This window comes from Stomoxys calcitrans, chromosome 3 (assembly GCF_963082655.1).
Source record: "Stomoxys calcitrans chromosome 3, idStoCalc2.1, whole genome shotgun sequence".
Taxonomy (NCBI): domain Eukaryota; kingdom Metazoa; phylum Arthropoda; class Insecta; order Diptera; family Muscidae; genus Stomoxys; species Stomoxys calcitrans.
Genome location: NC_081554.1, coordinates 172,142,530 through 172,161,548, shown reverse-complemented (window position 1 = coordinate 172,161,548; position 19,019 = coordinate 172,142,530). Strand labels below are relative to the sequence as shown.

Sequence of the window (19,019 nt, the reverse complement as noted above, 5' to 3'; positions counted from 1 at the left end):
AGTTCGTTTTATTAAAAATGCATTTACTTTCTTTTAAAAAATCCGTAATTACTTTTTGGGCAACCCAATAGATAAAGGTACATATATTGTTAAACTATTAGTCAAGCGATATACTATTTTCGTAGTATGGTGTTTCACTAAAAGCTCTTTAATTGTCGAAAATAAATATTCCAAGGAAAATTTTGTTCCATATAAAGTAAAAGAAGTCGCAGCGGAGCGGGCCTGGGTCAGCTAGTATCAGCTAGTTTTGAGTTGTTACCAACAAAATGATTAGATTAGTATACCACCCAAGTCTAAAAGGAATTTGAATGTATATGTTTGTTAATTGTTGTTGTCACCTTTCAGTTTGACAAAGAGAAATAAATTCCTAACAAGTAAATATGACGTCAATTTAAATGATATGCTTACGTTTGTAAAATTTTTCATCAGTCTTTGCTGGAAGCTGATGTGAAAAAGTACTTAAACACCTGAATAGTTGTTGCAAAACTCAAAACTTGTATAGACCGCCTGTTTATAAAAAGTGGTTAGAGCAGATTCATAGATCTTAAATCAAACACCACGTGACAAGGAATAAATTGATCGCAATTTTAAGTATGCCACTTAAGAACTCAGATACAACACATATCATAGAAGAAAAGGATGAATATGAAGCCAAACGATATGCAGGTATGATTTGTCAAGACTTTAAACCCAAGGAGTAATACAATTTGGTTTTAAAATTCAAAGTTTAAAAAAAACAAGTATTTTGGACGAACTTTTTCACAAGACAAAATACTTTCTTGGAGTTTTTTTTTTCATACCCGCCACCATAGGGTGGGGGAGGAGGGGTACACAAATCTAGTCATTCCCAAATCATTCATTGGTAACAACTCCAAATATTGATCTGGGACCCCATAAACCATATATTGGGTTGCCCAAAAAGTAATTGCGGATTTTTTAAAAGAAAGTAAATGCATTTTTTATAAAACATAGAATGAATTTTAATCAAATATACTTTTTTTACACTTTTTTTCTAAAGCAAGCTAAAAGTAACAGCTGATAACTGACAGAAAAAAGAATGCAATTACAGAGTCACAAGCTGTGAAAAAATTTGTCAACGCCGACTATATGAAAAATCCGCAATTACTTTTTGGGCAACCCAATATATATATTCTTGATTGTCTCGACTTTCTGAGTGAATCAAGCCATGTCCGTCCGTCCATCTGTCGAACGAATGAAAATATCCGCTTAAAATTTTGCACAGATACTTCTTATCGATGTAATTCGTTGGGAATTGTAAATGAACCTTATCGTTTTAGATTTCGATATAGGTCCCATATACACCCATCTTCTGATTTAACTTCTGAGCCCCTAGAAGCTGCAATTGTTATTCGATTTGGCTGAAATTTTGTTTTGATTTCCAACAAGTCTGCCAAGTATGGTCGAAATTGACCTCTAACCTGACATAGCTCCCATACAAACCAATCTCCGGAAAAGTCTTCTACGGCCTCTAGAAGCTTCAATTTGGGTGAGATTTGTTCTTAAACTAAATTGGTGTGCGGAAAGAAACGACCCCGCCCAACTTAATATTGGGTTGCCCAAAAAGTAATTGCGGATTTTTCATATAGTCGGCGTTGACAAATTATTTCACAGCTTGTGACTCTGTAATTCTTTCTTCTGTCAGTTATCAGCAGTTACTTTTAGCTTGCTTTAGGAAAAAAGTGTAAAAAAAGTATATTTGATTAAAGTTCATTCTAAGCTTTATTAAAAATGCATTTACTTTCTTTTAAAAATTCCGCAATTACTTTTGGGGCAACCCAATATATTTTTATATCCACTACCCTTAGATGGTGGTATACTAATCTAGTCATTTCGTTTGAAGCACTTCGAAATATTCGTCTAAGATACCATAAAGGCAAACTTCTCACAAATCAATGAGTGAAGTCCGATTCAAGTTTAAGCTCAATGATAAGGGGCCTCCTTTTTATAGCCGAGTCCGAACGGCGTGCCGCAGTGCGACATCTCTTTGAAGAGAGAAGTTTTACATGGCATAGTACCCCACAAATATTACCAGAATTAGGAGGGGAAAACCACCGCTGAAAATTTTTTCTGATGGTCTCGCCAGGATTCGAACCCAGGCGCTCACCATCATAGGCGGACATGCTAACTTCTGCGCTGCGGTGGCCTCCATACCATAAAGTATATACCATAAGTATATATATATTCTTGACCGTCTCGACGTACAGAGTCCATCTAGCCATGTCCGTCCGTCCATCTGTCGGAAACACGATAGCGGTCGAACACATAAAGCTAGCCGTTTGACATTTTGCACAGATACTAAATATTGTTGAAGATCGTTGGGGATGGTAAATGGGCCATATCGGTTCAGATTCGGATATAGCTCCCATATAAACCGATCTACCGATTTGATTTCTTGAGCCCCTGGTAGCCTTAATTTTTATCCGACTTTGCTGAAATCTAGCACATAGTGTTATGTCGTGACTTCCAACAACTTTGCAAAGTACGATCCAAATCGGTCTATAACCTGAGAGAGTAAACCGCAAGCTCCCATATAAAACGATCTACCGATTTGATTTCTTGAGCCCCTGGTAGCCTCAATTTTCATCCGGTCCAGCTGAAATGTTGTACATAGTGCTCTGTTTTGACTTCCAATAACTGTACCAAGTACGGTCAAAATCGGTGTATAACCTAATATAGCTCCTATATAAACCGATCTACCGATTTGATTTCTTGAGCCCCTGGTAGCCTCAATTTTCATCCGATTTGGCTGAAATGTTGCATGTGGTGTTCTGTTTAGAGTTTTAACGACTGTGTTAAGTACGGTCCGAATCGGATTATAACCTGATATAGCTCCCATATAAACCGATCTCCCGATTTGACTTCTTGAGCCATTACAAGCTGCAATTTTAGTCCGATTTGGCTGAAATTTTGCACATAGTGTTATGTTATGGCTTCTAACAACTGTGTTAAGTATGGTTCAAATCGATTTATAACCTGATATAGCTCCCATGTAAACCGACCTCCCGATTTGATTTCTTGGGCCTTACAAGCTGAAAATTTTCGTCTGATTTGGCTAAAATTTTGCACATAGTGTTTCGTTATGACTTCCAACAACTGTGCCAAGAACGGTGCAAATCGGTCTATAACCTGGTATAGCTCCCATATAAACCGATCCCCGGATTTGACTTCTTGAGCCCTTACTAGCCGCAATTTTTGTACGATTTGTCTGAAATTTTTCATGTGGTATTCCGTTATGACTTCCAATGACTGTACCTAGTGCGGTCCGAATCGGTCTATAACCTGATATAGCTTCCATATAAACCGATCTCCCGATTTGACTTCTTGAGCCCTTACAAGCCGCAATTGTTGTCTGATTTGGCTGAAATTGAGCATGCTGTGTTGTGTTACGACTTTCAACATCTGTGCCAAATACGGTCTAAATCAGTCTATAACCTGATATAGCTCCCATGTAAACCGGTCTCTCGATAATCCTTGTTCGGTTCCTAGAAGCTGTAATATTTGCTGGTTTGACAGAAGTTCGGTATGTAGAATGGTGGTGGGTTCCCAAGATTCGACCTTAGCACTCTTTTACTTGTTACATGTTTATTAACAAAAAAATTTTTTTACAGAATATTTATACGAAGCCAAAGACGACATTGTAAAGAAATACAATTTACATGAAATAGAAGAAAGGCTAACAGAGGTAAGTTAGGAAGTATACATCATCATTTAAACATCGTCATACCTTTTGTAACTCATCGAAATATTGATATGAGTCTCAACAAAGTATACATATTATTTATCATCTTGAGATTGCTATTAGATTTAGCCATGTCAGTACGCCCGCCTGTCTGTCGAAACCAAGCTAACTATCGAACGAGTGAAGCTAGGAACTTTACTCGTTACACAAATGCTTCGCATTAGTGTAGGTCGGTTGGGATCAAATCGGTCCATTATTTTGATGTATCTGCCATGTAAACCGATTTAGGATCGGTTTATATGGCTGTTCTATAAGGACAGCAATTCTTATATGACTTGGCTGAAATTTCACATGAGGTGTTTTGGGATTGTAAATGGGCCAGATCAGTTGAAGTTTTTATGTGGCTGGTTTATAACCCAATCTCCCGATTTGACTCCTTGAGTCTATAGAGTGCGCAATTCTTATCCGATTTGGCTGAAAAATTTCAAGTAGCGTTTTGTTATGACTTCCAACCTGATATAGCTCCAATGTAAACAATGTGAGCTAATTTAGATGTACAGGAGTCAGAATGAAGTCCGAAAATTCTACCAAAGAATTAAACATCAAACCGATGGCTTTGGTGCAGGCACATCCTCCTGCAGAGACAAAGAATGAAATCTGAGGATATGAAAATAACATTTTACCCAACTGCTAGTGTCCGATGTTGGCGGCGAAGAGGATACCGCAGAACCAATCCCTGATGATGGCATGGAAAGTTTACCTCCTAGTCAGAATTAGGTCCAAGTAGTAGTGACGCGACTAAAGAACAACAAGGCAGCAGGAGCGGACGGGTAACCCGCTGAACTATTTAAGACAGGAGGCGACACGCTGATAAGGCGTATGCATCAGCCTATCTGCGCAATCGGGCTAGAAAAACCCATACCCGATTATTGGAATCTCAGCATACAATGTCCCGTATACAAGAAGGGAGTCAAGACGAAATGTGCCAACTACAGAGGAATAAGTCTCCTCCCCATCGCATACAAGATACTCTCGAGCGTACTGTGTGAAAGATTAAAACCTAAAGTCAACGAGGCTTTAGATCTGGTAAATCCACCCTGGACAAGATATCCTGGAAAAGACCCGAGACGTTCAAAGTTATTTCAAGCCATGTCTGAGTTTGGTATCCCTGCAAAATTGATAAGACTCTGCAGGGTGACACTTGCTGATACGCGTTCCTCAGTAAGAATAGGAAAGAATCTCTCCGAACCATTTAATACCATACGAGGTTTCAGATAAGGAGACAGCCTATTGTGCGATCTCTTTAATATCCTGCTCGAGAAGGTTATACGAGATTCAGATGTTAATAGATATGGCACACTAATCACAAGAGAGCACATGCTACTCGCCTATGCCGACGACATCGACATCATAGGTCGGTCACCGGATGTTGTAACTGCTGTGTCAGAGATATTAGAAAGAGCGCAGAAAATCGAGGCGCTTGGAACGCTATTCTACGTTTGGCTAGTGGAACAAATACTCTGTCATAGCCAATTGAACTAAAGTAAGTATGGGGTCGTGGACGAATATTTCGAGGTCTTACAAACGGAATGACTAAGTTAGTATACCCTCATTCTATAGTGGTGGGTATAAAAAGGTATTCAAATAATATGACAAGGCTTTTTGAAATCCGTGGCTAATAAGTTCCAGGTCGGTCTCTGTTTGGATATAGCTGCCATATATACCGAACGCCTTATTTAAGGTCTTGGGCCAAAAAAAAAAAAAACGCATTTATTATCAGATTTCTCCGAAATGTGGCACAGTGAGGTGAATTAAGTTTTTCGACATCCTTTTGGTGGCCCAGATCGGTCTCTGATATAGCTGTCATATATACCGATATCCTGATTTAAGTTCGTAGGCCCAAAATTTGGAAAAGTGATTAATGTTGGGCTTTTCGACATCCCTGTCATATATCGTGCAGGTCGGTCTCTATTTTTATATAGCTGCCATATAGACAGATCTCCATTAAAGGTTGGATCCAAGGCGCATTTATTATCCGATTTCGCTGAAGTTTGGCACAGCAAGCTATTAAAAAAGCTTCGACATCCGCTTTCAATATGGCTCCCATTGGTCTATATTTGGATATATGTATGTAGCTGCCAAATGGACCGATCTCCCGATTTAATGTCTTGGGCCCGTAATAGGTCCATTTATTATCTGATTTCGCAGTTAGCTATGTAAAGCTTCTCGAAAACAGTGGCCAATGTGGTTCCGATCGGTCTATATTTGGATATAGCTGCCACATGTGCCGATCTCCTGATTTTAGCCCTTGGGCCCATAAAAGCAACGTCCATTATCCGATTTCGCTGAAATTTGGCACAGTGCGATGTTTAAGAAACTTCGACATCCGCATTCAATATGGCTCTCGTTGGTCTATATTTGGACATATGTAGCTGCCAAATGGACCGATCTCCCGATTTAATGTCTTGGGCCCGTAATAGGTCCATTTATTATCTGATTTCGCAGTTAGCTATGTAAAGCTTCTAGACAACAGTGGCCAATGTGGTTCCGATCGGTCTATATTTGGATATAGCTGCCGATTTCCTGATTTTAGCCCTTGGGTCCATAAAAGCAACGTTCATTATCCGATTTCGCTGAAATAGGTCTATATTTGAATGGAACTGCCAAATAGACCGATTTTCGGATTTAGGGTCTTGGGCCCATAAAAGGCCGACTTATTAACTGAATTCACTTAAATTTGGCGCAGTTAGCTATATTAAGCTTCTAGATATCCCATATATAGCGATCTCCTGATTTTAGTCCTTGTGCCCATTAAAGCAGCGCTTATTATCCGATTTCGCTGAAATTTGGCACAGTGAGCTGTGTAAGACCCTTCGACTTTCGTGTTCAATATGGCCCGTATAGGTAGGTCTATATTTGGATATAACTGTCAAATAGACCGATTTCCTGATTTAAGGTCTTGGTCCCATAAAGGTCCTATTAATTATCAGATTTCGCTGAAATCTGGAATAGAGACCTATGTTAGGCTTTTCACTATGCGTGCCATATATGGTTCAGATCGGTCTAAATATGGATATAGCTGCCATATAGACCAATATTCTGTTTTACCAACTTGAACAGCGAAAGGTATTTCTCAGACCATTCAACGTCGGTGCAGAGTTTGGTCCAAATCTGCTATAGGTTTAAAAATTATGCATTTTTTTAAACGAGGTGGTGGGTATCCAAATTTCGGCTCGGCCGAACCTAATGCCTTATAACTTGTCATACAATAGATACTATCAAAACTTTTTTTAATATTTTTCTATTCCTTTTACTCAGGCTTTGAACTACAACTTGCTACATGGTGAACTTATGGGTCTGAAAATGTTACTGCCCGCCTACAAAGAACTTGTCAAACAAAAGGATTTGCAAGAGCACCAGCTTAAATCAGTTCACATCTTAGGATGGTGCGTGGAATTGATGATACGAACTTTTATGATAAACGATGACATTATGGATAAAAGCACTATGAGATATGGACGACCCTGTTGGTATACAATGGAAAATATTGGAATGAGTGCTGTCAATGATTGCATTATATTTGAAAATCTCTGTTATCATTTGCTGGCTAAGCATTTCCGCAATACCGAGTTCTATGTGGACATGATGGAAATGTTTCATGAAGTGATGTTAATAACATCATGTGGCCAATGCATGGATATGGTGGCTGGTCAAAGGCCAATGGCCTCATTTACCAAGAATGCCTATAGGCATTTGACCCATGTCAAGACAGCCCACTGTGCCTTGTATATGCCGTTTGCATCGGCCATGTATTTGGCAGGGTAATTCTTTTTACAAAAAAATCAAGAAAATTTTTTATTCTATATTTTTGAATGTTTTTTTATTAGCATTAAAAATCCCTTGGCTTTTCGGCAAATAAAATCTATATGCTTGGAAATGGGTTACTTTTCTCAAGCCCAAAATGACGTTTTCGATTGTTTTGTTAATGAAAAAGAAACGGGCAATATTGGAACCGATATTGAGGAGAACAAATTATCTTGGCTGGCTGTGGAATGCATGCTAAGGGCTACTGATGACCAAAAGCGCATCATTGAAGAGTGCTATGGCAAAAAAGGTAAAAGGAATGGAATACACCCAAGCACATTTAATACTTTGCTCTCTCTCTCTCACCTTAGATCCCGTAAAAGTTCAACAGGTCATAAAGCTTTACCATGATCTTCAGCTGTTGGAGGTGTATAGGGATTTTGAAGTGGAATCACTCAAAAACATTGAGACACAATTACAACAGGCTACACATGAAGTACCGCGAAAGGCAGTTTTGGAAGTCCTAAATAGAATTCGAAAACGTGATATAGTAAAATATGTTTGATCTTATATATAAAAATCAATTTGTGTTTGTATTGGGTTGCCCAAAAATTAATTGCGGATTTTTTAAAAGAAAGCAAATGCATTTTTAATAAAACTTAGAATGAACTTTAATCAAATATACTTTTTTTACACTTTTTTTCTAAATCAATCTAAAAGTAACAGCTGATAACTGACAGAAGAAAGAATGCAATTACAGAGAATTACAAGCTGTGAAAAAATTTGTCAACGCCGACTATATGAAAAATCCGCAATTACTTTTTGGGCAACCCTATATGTTTGTGTGTTCCTTATAGACTCAGAAACGGTTGAATATTGACCCCGTGGTAAAAATAGGGTACTACACTTTTTGATATCTGAAGGGGGGGCGGACCCTCCCCCTTACCCTAATTTTCAGAAACGCCAGATCTCGAAGTTGGGTGGTGCGATTTAAGCGAAATTTTGTGTGCTCTTATATAGTACCCTAAAAATAAAAATTTTGTATCCAAATTTTGGATGGGGTACCTAGGGGGGCCGCCCCACCCTAAAACCTACCAAACATATATTTAGACCAATCACAACAATATGGGACTCAAATGAAAGGTAGTTAGGACGAGAAAACGTATATGATATCCAATTGTCGGGCCAAGTGCTAGGGGGACCACCCCAAGCCCCAAAACAGCCCTAAATCGGATGTATTTACCGACCATAGCAATATGGGACTCAAATTGAAGGTATTTACGAGTAGAATACGAATCTGATATCCAGATGTGGGAACACATTTTTGGGGGTTCACCCCTTCCCCAAAACACCCCCAAACAGGGCTTATTGGGTTGCCCAAAAAGTAATTGCGGATTTTTCATATAGTCGGCGTTGACAAATTTTTTCACAGCTTGTAACTCTGTAATTGCATTCTTTCTTCTGTCAGTTATCAGCTGTTACTTTTAGCTTGCTTTAGAAAAAAATTGTAAAAAAAGTATATTTGATTAAAGTTCATTCTAAGTCTTATTATTAATGCATTTACTTTCTTTTAAAAAATCCGCAATTACTTTTTGGGCAACCAATTTTTTTTGGTTATGGTGCTTTAATAAAAGGTATTTGAGTGTAGAATTCGAATATGATATCCAAATATGCGACCAAGTGTTTGGGGGGCCGCCTCTCCCCAAATGGGGACATATTTACGACCATAGCAATATGGGGCTCAAATGAGATGTCTTTGGAAGTAAAGCACAAATCTGATATCAATATTCGGGAAAAGTGTGTATGGGCCCACCCCACCTCCTAACACCACCCAAATAGGAAGTATTTGCTGACTATTGCAATATGGAGGGTTTTTAGAGTAGAACAGAGTAGAATCCGATATTAATTTTCCAGGCCAACTCACTGAGTGGCCGCCCATCCCTCAAAACACCCACCAAGCCGGTCATGTTTGCCGACCATGGAAATATGGGGCTCAAATTAAGGGTATGTGGGAGTAGCCCACGTACCTGATATCAACATTAGGGGCCAACTGTCTAGCGGACGTCCCACCCCCATAATCACCCCCAAATAGGACGTATTTGTTCACCAAGACAATTTGGATCTTAAAGAGAGTGGAACTAAATATTTATAGTTTTTAGGGGCAAACCAGACATATTTGCTGAAATTTTCAACCAAATTGGGTAACAATTGCACCTTCTGAAGGCTCAAGAGGTCAAAAAAGAGGATCGGTTTGTATGGAAGCTATATCTAGCCTTATGGCAACTAATTTACAAACGCAAATCGCAAGCGTCAAAAGAAGTATTTCCACGAAATTTCGGGAGGCTATCTAAACTCGTTGGATTGTCAAGAACCAGAATAGGCCTCATCAAGGCGTAGCCAGCGATTTTAAATAGTTTAACAGTCAGCCCCGCAGCCCTCGCTGGCAAATTGTAAAATTGCTCTAAACAGTAGCAGACACGAAGTGTTACCAAGTTTACATATCTGTCCATCTAGAAGCTATATGATGTTTGTTTTATTGAGAGCTCAATGGCGTAAAGTTCGGCCGGGCCGAACTTTGGATACCCACCACCTCGAGTATATATGTAAACCAACTTTCGTCGTAATCCGGTGAAAAATACATAATTTATGCCCCCATAGCAGCTATATCGAAATATGGTCCGATTTGGACCAAATTCGTCAAGGACTTTGAGTGGTCGAATAAGTACAGGCCATTGTTCAATTTTGTAGAACAAAATATTGATTTTTTTTTTTGGTAGCCATATCCAAATATAGACCGATCTGAACCATATACGATATGGATGTCGAAAAGCCTAACATAAGTTACTGTTTCAAATTTCAGTGAAATCGGATTATAAATGCGCATTTTATGAGGCCAAGACTTTAAATCGAAAGATCGGTCTATATGGCAGCTATATCCAAATCTGAACCGATTTGAGCCACATTGAAGAAGGAGGTCGAAACGCCTACCACAACTCACTGTCCTAAATTTCGGCGAAATCGGATAATAAATGCGCTTTTAGGGGCTCAAGACCCTAAACCGAGAGATCGGTCTATATGACAGCTCTATTCAAATCTGAACCGATGTAGGCCAAATTGAAAAAGGATGTCGAAAGGCATAACACAACTCACTGTCCCAAATTTCGGCGACATCGGACAATAAATGCGCCTTTTATGGCCCCAAAACCTTAAATCGAGAGATCGGTCTATATGGCAGCTATATCAAAATATGGACCGATTTGGGCCAAATTGCAGAAAAGTGTTGAAGAGCCCAACACCACTCACAGTCCCAAATTTTGGCGAAATCGGACAATAAATGCGCCTTATATGGCGCATTTATTGTCCGCGAGATTGGTCTATATGGCAGCTTTATCCAAATCTGAACCGATATGGGCCACATTAAAGAAGGATGTCGAAGGGCCTAACACAAGTCACTGTCCCAAATTTTGAAAAAAATGGACAATAAATACGCCTCTTATGGGCTTAAGACCCTAAATCGCGAGATCGGTCTATATGGCAGCTATATCCAAATCTGGACCGATCTAAGCCAAATCGCAGAAAGCTATTAAAGAACCCAACACCACTCACAGTCCCAAATTTCGGCGACATCGGACAATAATGCGCCTTCTATGGCCCCAAAACCTTAAATCGAGAGATCGGTCTATATGGCAGCTATATCAAAATATGGACCGATTTGGGCCAAATTGCAGAAAGATGTTGAAGAGCCCAACACCACTCACAGTCCCAAATTTTGGCGAAATCGGACAATAAATGCGCCTTTTATGGGCTCAAGAACCTAAATCGAGAGATCGATCTATATGACAGCTATATTCAAATCTGAACCGATATGGGCCAAATTGCAGAAGGATGTCGAAAGGCCTAACATAACTCACTGTCCCAAATTTCAGCAAAATTGGATAATAAATGTGGCTTTTATGGGCTCAAGACCCTAAATCGAGAGATCGGTCTATATGGGGGCTATATCGAGTTAAGTCCGACATAGCCCATCTTCGAACTTAACCAGCTATGGAGAAAAAGTGCGGCATAAGGACCATACAACAGGTTCAGAGAACATGTTGTCTTGGCATAGGCAGAGCGATGAGGATTACGCCCACTAGGGCACTGGAGACTATTCTAGATATTCGGCCCGTTGACATACAGATTAGGTGTTAGACAGCCACTGCGGCTATGAGACTTAAGGCGATGGAAGAATGAATTGAGGATGGGAGCAGCTCATATCATCGCGTTATAATCGAGACGACGATAGGAAACCCGGAAGGAAGGGAATAGGTTTCCGATCGAATACCTGAGATGAGCCTTGAAGTCGAGTGCGAGGTACTGTTGCCATCGGCACAGTCTTGGATTGACGCAACCCTAGTATTGTCATCTGGGAGATCATGTTACACAGATGGATCAAGGCTAGAGACCAGAGTGGGCGTGGGGGTCTACATTGATAACCCTATTTTTACGGAAAATTAATATATCCCCCATCCTTCGGTGGTGGGTATAACAAGTAAATGCTTGCTCAGTTCGTCCGGGCCGAATCTTGGGAACCCACCACCATGGATTCTGTTAAAAATTTATACAATATAAATTTAGTTGAAGGTCATAATATTATTCTACATACCAAACTTTTGTCAAACCAGCAAAAATGAAAGCTTCTAGGAACCGAACAAGGGCAATCGAGAGACCGGTTTACATGAGGGCTTTATAATGTTATAGACCGTTTCGTACCGTACTTAGCATAGTTGTTGGCAGTCCTAACGGAACACAACATGCAAAATGTCAGCCAAATCGGGCGAAAATTGGGGCTTGTAAGGACTCAAAAAATGAAATCGGGAGATCGGTTTATATGGGAGCTATATCAGGTTAAAGGCCGATTTGCACCGTACTTAACACACTTGTTGGAAGTCACAACAGACCACATCTGAGTATGGGCATGATCTGAACATATTTGGAAGCCGCAATTTCTGTCCGATCTGGCTGAAATTTGGCATGTAGTGTTTTGACTTCCAACAGCTGTGCTGAGTACGGTTCAAATCGGACTTTAACCCGATATAGTTCTTGATCGTCTCGACGTTCTGAGACGATCTAGCCATGTCCGTCCGTCCGTCTGTCAACATCACGATTGAGGTCGAACGCGTAAAGCAAGGCGCTTGAAATTTTGCACACATGCTAAGTTTTAGAGTAGGTTGTTGGGAATTTCAAATGGGCCATATCGGTTCAGGTTTAGATATAGCTCCCATATAAGCCGATCACCCTATTTGATTTCTTGAGCCCCTGGAAGCCGCAATTTTTATCCGATTTGGCTGAAATTTTGCATATTGTGTTCAGTCATGACTTCCAACAACTGTGTTAAGTAAGGTTCGAATCGGGCTATAACTAGATATAGTTCCCATATTTTAGCAGAATGTTGGTTCCCATGATTGTTGGTTCCCAAGATTCGGCACGGCCGAACTTAGCACGCTTTTACTTGATATACTATCCATCATAGGATGGGGGTAAAGCTAGCAGCTTGAAATTTTGCACAAATACCTCTTATTAGTGGTTGGGATTGTAAATGGGCCAAATCGGTCCGTGTTTTGATATAGCTGCCATATAAACCGATCTTGGGTCTTGACTTCTTGAGCCTCTAGAGGGCGCAATTCTTATTCGATTTGACTGAAATTTTGCACGTGGTGTTTTGGTATCACTTTCAAGAACTGCGTTAAGTATGGTTAAAATCAGTCTATAACCTGATATAGCTGCCATATAAACCGATCCTGGGCCTTGACTTCTTGAGCCTCTAGAGGGCACAATTCTTATCCGATTTGATTGAAATTTTGCACGTAGTGTTTTGGTATCACTTTCAAGAACTGCGCTAAGTATGGTTCAAATCAGTCTATAACCTGATATAGCTGCCATATAAACCGATCTTGGGTCTTGACTTCTTGAGCCCCAAGAGGGCGCAATTCTTATCCGATTTGACTGAAATTTTACACGTGGTGTTCCGGTATCACTTCCAACAACTGCGCTAAGTATGGTTCAAATCGGTTTATGTTTTGATATAGCTGCCATATAAACCGATTTTGGGTCTTGATTGCTTGAGCGTCTAGAGGGCGCAATTCTTATCCGATTTAACTGAAATTTTACACATGGTGTTCCGGTATCACTTCCAATAACTGCGCTAAGTATGGTTCAAATCGGTTTATGTTTTGATATAGCTGCAATATAAACCGAGCTTGGGTCTAGACTTCTTGAGACTCTAGAGGGTGCAATTCTCGTCCGATTTGACTGAGATTTAGAACGTAGTGTTTTGATATCACTTCCAACAACTGTGTTAAGTAAGATTCAAATCGGTTCATAATCTGGTATACCTGTCATATAAACCGATCTTGGGTCTTGACTTCTTGAGCCATTAGAGCGCGCAATTCTCATCCAAATTGGCTGAAATGCCAATTTGGATGAGATAGTTTTATTTTGACTTCCAATAACTGTGCTTAGTATGGCGTAAATCGGTACATAACCTGATTGGTTTATATGGCAGCATAAACCAATCTGGAATCTTGACTTCTTGAGCCTCTAGAGGGCGCAATTCTCATACGATTTTGCAGAAATTTTGTACAATGGCTTCTCTCATGACCTTCAACATGTGTGTCTAATATGGTCTGAATCGATCACAAGCTTGATACAGCTCCCATATAAACCTATGTCCCGATTTTGCTTCTTGAGCCCCTACAAGGAGCAATTCTTATCCGAATGAACTGAAATATTACACAATGACTTCTACAATGTTCAGCATTCATTAATGGTCCGCATCGGACTATAACTTGATATAGCTCCAATAGCATAACAGTTCTTATTCAAGATTCTTTGTTTGCCTAAAAGGAGATACTGGGAAAAGAACTCGACAGATGCGATCCATGGTGGAGGGTACATCAGATTCGGCCAGGCCGAACTTAGCACGCTTTTACTTGTTTTTATTTATTTTGGCTTATTAAAATTTAAATTATCTATGCTTTAATGGAACGTTCATGGGAAATGTTACATTTTTTATTATTTGCTGTGGCTATTTATTTAGCTGGTTTTAGCTTGTACTTGCCGCCTATTATCAATATGTGATTATTAAGTCTAAACACATATGCCATGACTTTGCTAAAATTCCTTAAATTAAAGTACATTCATCTTTATAACTTGGTGTCCAAGTAATATTACCTTAAGATTTGGCAAAACTTGTCCTTAGTACAAAAGGTACAGTTGAAGTGTCTAACGGTTGATGCTATCACAAACCTAAAAATTAGCACCATAGCCATAGCATAGTGAGTACGAAAAAGATTTTGAAAATATTTTGAAATTTTCTTAATATTTTGTATCTCTACCAACTGTAATAATGCGTTGATTTTATTTTATAGATTTTCCAAACTTATTTTAATCATGTCATCTAAGAAGCTGGTTATAACAGATGCTCTAGAAGATGAAAATCATGTCAAAATGATTGCAGGTATAAATTTATTTTAAATTTTCTACATAAATAAATTTATAATTAGATTTTTTAAAAATTTTTTACAGAATATATATACGAGGCTAGAGATGATATTGTAGGGAAGAACAATCTAAGTGAATTGGCAGATAGGCTAACAAAGGTAAGGAAAAACCAGTAAATTGAAAATTTTGCAAATTTTTCCCATGAACACTCCACTGAGGAACAGGGGCAAACTTCTCACACATCAATGAGTGCAGTCCGATTCAAGTTTAAGCTCAATGATAAGGGCCTCCTTTTTATAGCCGAGTCCGAACGGGCGTTCAGCATCATAGGCGGACATGCCAACCTCTGCGCTACGGCGGAAAAACCAGTAAGGAAGGGCAAAAGCCGGTGCCGCCTGTATAATACCCTACAACTACCCTATAAGTACAATGGGGGAGCTATATCCAATTCTGAACCAATTTCGATGGACCTCGGCAAGCAAATATGTTCAAACTTTAATAACTACGGTTGACAAATGACAACATTATTGCAAATTTTCCAAAAATCTAAAGAACATATATATGGAAGCTATATCTAATTCTGAAGCGATTTCAAGCATACTTCTTAGATAATGTGGTAGTCGTCAAGGAAAGCGTTGTGCAAAATTTTGGCAATATTGGTGAAACAATGCGCTTGCAGTGGTTCTTGAGATGAAAATCTGAAGATATACATATATGACAGCTATATCTAAATCTGAACCGATTTCCACGAAATTCAATAGTAATGTCGAGAGTCAAGAGAAAATACTTCCTGCAAAATTTCGAGAGAATTGGTTAAAAAATGAGCACATTCTTGCAATATTTCTCAAAATCGGACGAACATATATATGGGAGGTATATCTAAATCGGAACCGATTTCGAGCAAACTTTATAGACATTGTGGAAGTCGTCGAGGAAATCGTTGTATGTAGTTTTGGGAAGATTGGTTAATAAATGCGCTTGCTGTGACTCTAGAAGTTAAAATCGGGCGATGTATATATGTGAGAGCTATATCTAAATCTGAACCGATTTCCATGATATTCGATAGTAATGTCGAGAGTCAAGAGAAAATCCTTGCTGCAAAATTTCGAGAGAATCGGTTAACAAAAAACCATTTTATTGCAATATTATTGCAAATCGGACGAACATATATATGGGAGCTATATGTAAATTGGAACCGATTTCGACCAAACTTTAGGGACATTGTGGAAGTCGTCGAGGAAATTGTTGTATGAAGTTTTGGGAAGATTGGTTAATAAATGCGCTTGCTGTGACTCTAGAAGTTAAAATCGGGCCGTGTATATATATGGGAGCTATATCTAAATCTGAACCGATTTCCATGAAATTCAAAAGTAATGTCGAGAGTCAAGAGAAAATTCTTGCTGCCGAATTTCGAGAGAATCGGCTAACAAATGAGCATTTTATTGCAATATTTCTAAAAATCGGACGAACATATAAAGGGTGATTTTTTTGAGGTTAGGATTTTCATGCATTAGTATTTGACAGATCACGTGGGATTTCAGACATGGTGTCAAAGAGAAAGATGCTCAGTATGCTTTGACATTTCATCATGAATAGACTTACTAACGAGCAACGCTTGCAAATCATTGAATTTTATTACCAAAATCAGTGTTCGGTTCGAAATGTGTTCATTCACCGTAACGTTGCGTCCAACAGCATCTTTGAAAAAATACGGTCCAATGATTCCACCAGCGTACAAACCACACCAAACAGTGCATTTTTCGGGATGCATGGGCAGTTCTTGAACGGCTTCTGGTTGCTCTTCACTCCAAATGCGGCAATTTTGCTTATTTACGTTGCCATTCAACCAGAAATGAGCCTCATCGCTGAACAAAATTTGTCAAAATTTGAACACATTTCGAACCGAACACTGATTTTGGTAATAAAATTCAATGATTTGCAAGCGTTGCTCGTTAGTAAGTCTATTCATGATGAAATGTCAAAGCATACTGAGCATCTTTCTCTTTGACACCATGTCTGAAATCCCACGTGATCTGTCAAATACTAATGCATGAAAATCCTAACCTCAAAAAAATCACCCTTTATATGGGAGCTATACTTAAATCAAGCAAACTTCTCAGACACTGTGACAGTCGTCGGGGAAAGCGTTTTGCAAAATTTTGGCGAGATGGGTCAATAAATGCGCTTGCTGTGACTCTAGAAGTTAAAATCGCGCCATGTATATATATGGGAGCTATATCTAAATCTGAAACGATTTCCATGAAATTCAAAAGCAATGTCGAGAGTCAACAGAAAATCCTTGCTGCAAAATTTCGAGAGAATCGGTTAACAAAAGACCATTTTATTGCAATATTACTGCAAATCGGACGAACATATAAAATATATGGAAGCTATATCTAAATCGGAACCGATTTCGAGCAAACTTCTCAGATACTGTCACAGTCGTCAAGGAAATCGTTGTATGTAGTTTTGGGAGGATTGGTTAATAAATGCACTTGCTGTGACTCTAGAAGTTAAAATCGGGTCATGTATATATATGAGAGCTATATCTAAATCTGAACCGATTTCCATGAAATTCAATAGTAATGTCGAGAGTCAAGAGAAAATCCTTGCTGCCAAATTTCGAGAGAATTGGTTAAAAAAAGACCATTTTATTGCAATATTACTGCAAATAGGACGAACATATAAAATATATGGAAGCTATATCTAAATCGGAACCGATTTCGAGCAAACTTCTCAGATACTGTCACAGTCGTCAAGGAAATCGTTGTATGTAGTTTTGGGAGGATTGGTTAATAAATGCACTCGCTGTGACTCTAGAAGTTAAAATCGGGCCATGTATATATATGAGAGCTATATCTGAATCTGAACCGATTTCCATGAAATTCCATAGTAATATCAAGAGTCATAAGAAAATCATTCGTGCCAAATTTTAAGAGAATGGCTTAACAAATGACCATTTTACTGCATTATTACTGAAAATCGGACGAACATATATATGGAAGCTTTATCTAAATATGAACCGATTTTTTCCAATTTCAATAGGCTTCGTCTCTAGGCCGAAAAACATGCCCATGCCAAATTTGAAAACGATCCGATGAAAACTGCGACCTGTACTTTGTACACAAATTAATATGGACGGACGGACAGACAGACAGACGGACATAGCTAAATCGAACCAGAAAGTGATTCTAACTCGATCGGTACACTTATCAATGGGTCTATCTCTCTTCTTTCTGGGTGTTACAAACAAATGCACTAAATTATAATACCCTTTACCACAGTAGTGGTGTAATCAAATAAGCAACATGTAAAATCGGCATGATGGGGTGGGACACCTTACATTTGAATTCTGAACTTTATACCTTCCACCATAGGATGAGAGTATACTAATATCGTCATTCCGTTTGTAACACCTCGAAATTTTCATCTAAGATCCCATAAAGTATTCAATATTTCAGATCGTCATAACATTTTAAGTCGAACTAGCCATGTCAGTTCATTCGTCCGTCTGTCTGTCGAAAGCACGCTAACTCTCGCAAGAGTTCGGCTAGACGCTTGAAATTTTATACAAATATTTCTTATTAGAGTAGGTCAATTGAGATTGTAAATCGGCCTCACAGGTCCACCACCGATCTCCCGATTTGAATTCTTGAGCTTTTGAAGGACGCAATCCTTGTACGATTTTGCCGAAATTTAGCAGTTTGCGTTTTGCTATACCCACCACCATAGGATGGGGGTGAACTAACCTAGTCATTCCATTTGTAATATCTCGAAATATTGATCTGGATCGTCTCGATATTCTGCTTCGATTTAGCCATATCCGTCCGTCCATCTGTCGAAATCACGATAGCAGTCGAATGCATGAAGCTAGCCGCTTGAAATTTTGCAGAGATACTCCTCATTGATGTAAGTCCTTGGGGATTGCAAATGTGCCATAACAGTTCAGATTTGGATATAGTCCCCATATAAACCGATTCCCGGATTTGAATTCTTGAGCCCTTAGAACCCTCAATTTTCATCTGATTTGGCT

The 19,019-nt window shown here is 39.0% G+C and overlaps 3 protein-coding genes across 3 annotated transcripts in view; 2 read left to right on the top strand and 1 right to left on the bottom strand.

Moving 5' to 3' along the window:
* The window catches only part of LOC106087697 (juvenile hormone acid O-methyltransferase-like), a 228,752-nt gene that overhangs the window by 59,953 nt on the left and 149,780 nt on the right, over nucleotides 1-19,019 (bottom strand). The gene's annotated exons all lie outside the window — the stretch shown is intronic.
* LOC106087716 (farnesyl pyrophosphate synthase) lies at nucleotides 431-8,088 on the top strand. Its single transcript, XM_013252856.2, has 5 exons — nucleotides 431-666; nucleotides 3,630-3,703; nucleotides 7,019-7,521; nucleotides 7,588-7,814; nucleotides 7,876-8,088. Exons 1-5 carry the CDS (start codon nucleotides 594-596, stop codon nucleotides 8,067-8,069), a joined length of 1,071 nt encoding a protein of 356 aa, XP_013108310.2. The 5' UTR covers nucleotides 431-593; the 3' UTR covers nucleotides 8,070-8,088.
* LOC106087717 (uncharacterized) overlaps nucleotides 14,687-19,019 on the top strand; it is a gene marked incomplete at its 3' end in the record, with an annotated part of 39,738 nt that continues 35,405 nt past the window's right edge. Inside the window, 3 exon segments of the mRNA XM_059365689.1 lie at nucleotides 14,687-14,820; nucleotides 14,914-15,002; nucleotides 15,071-15,144. Of these exon segments, the coding sequence (XP_059221672.1) occupies nucleotides 14,936-15,002; nucleotides 15,071-15,144 (141 nt within the window).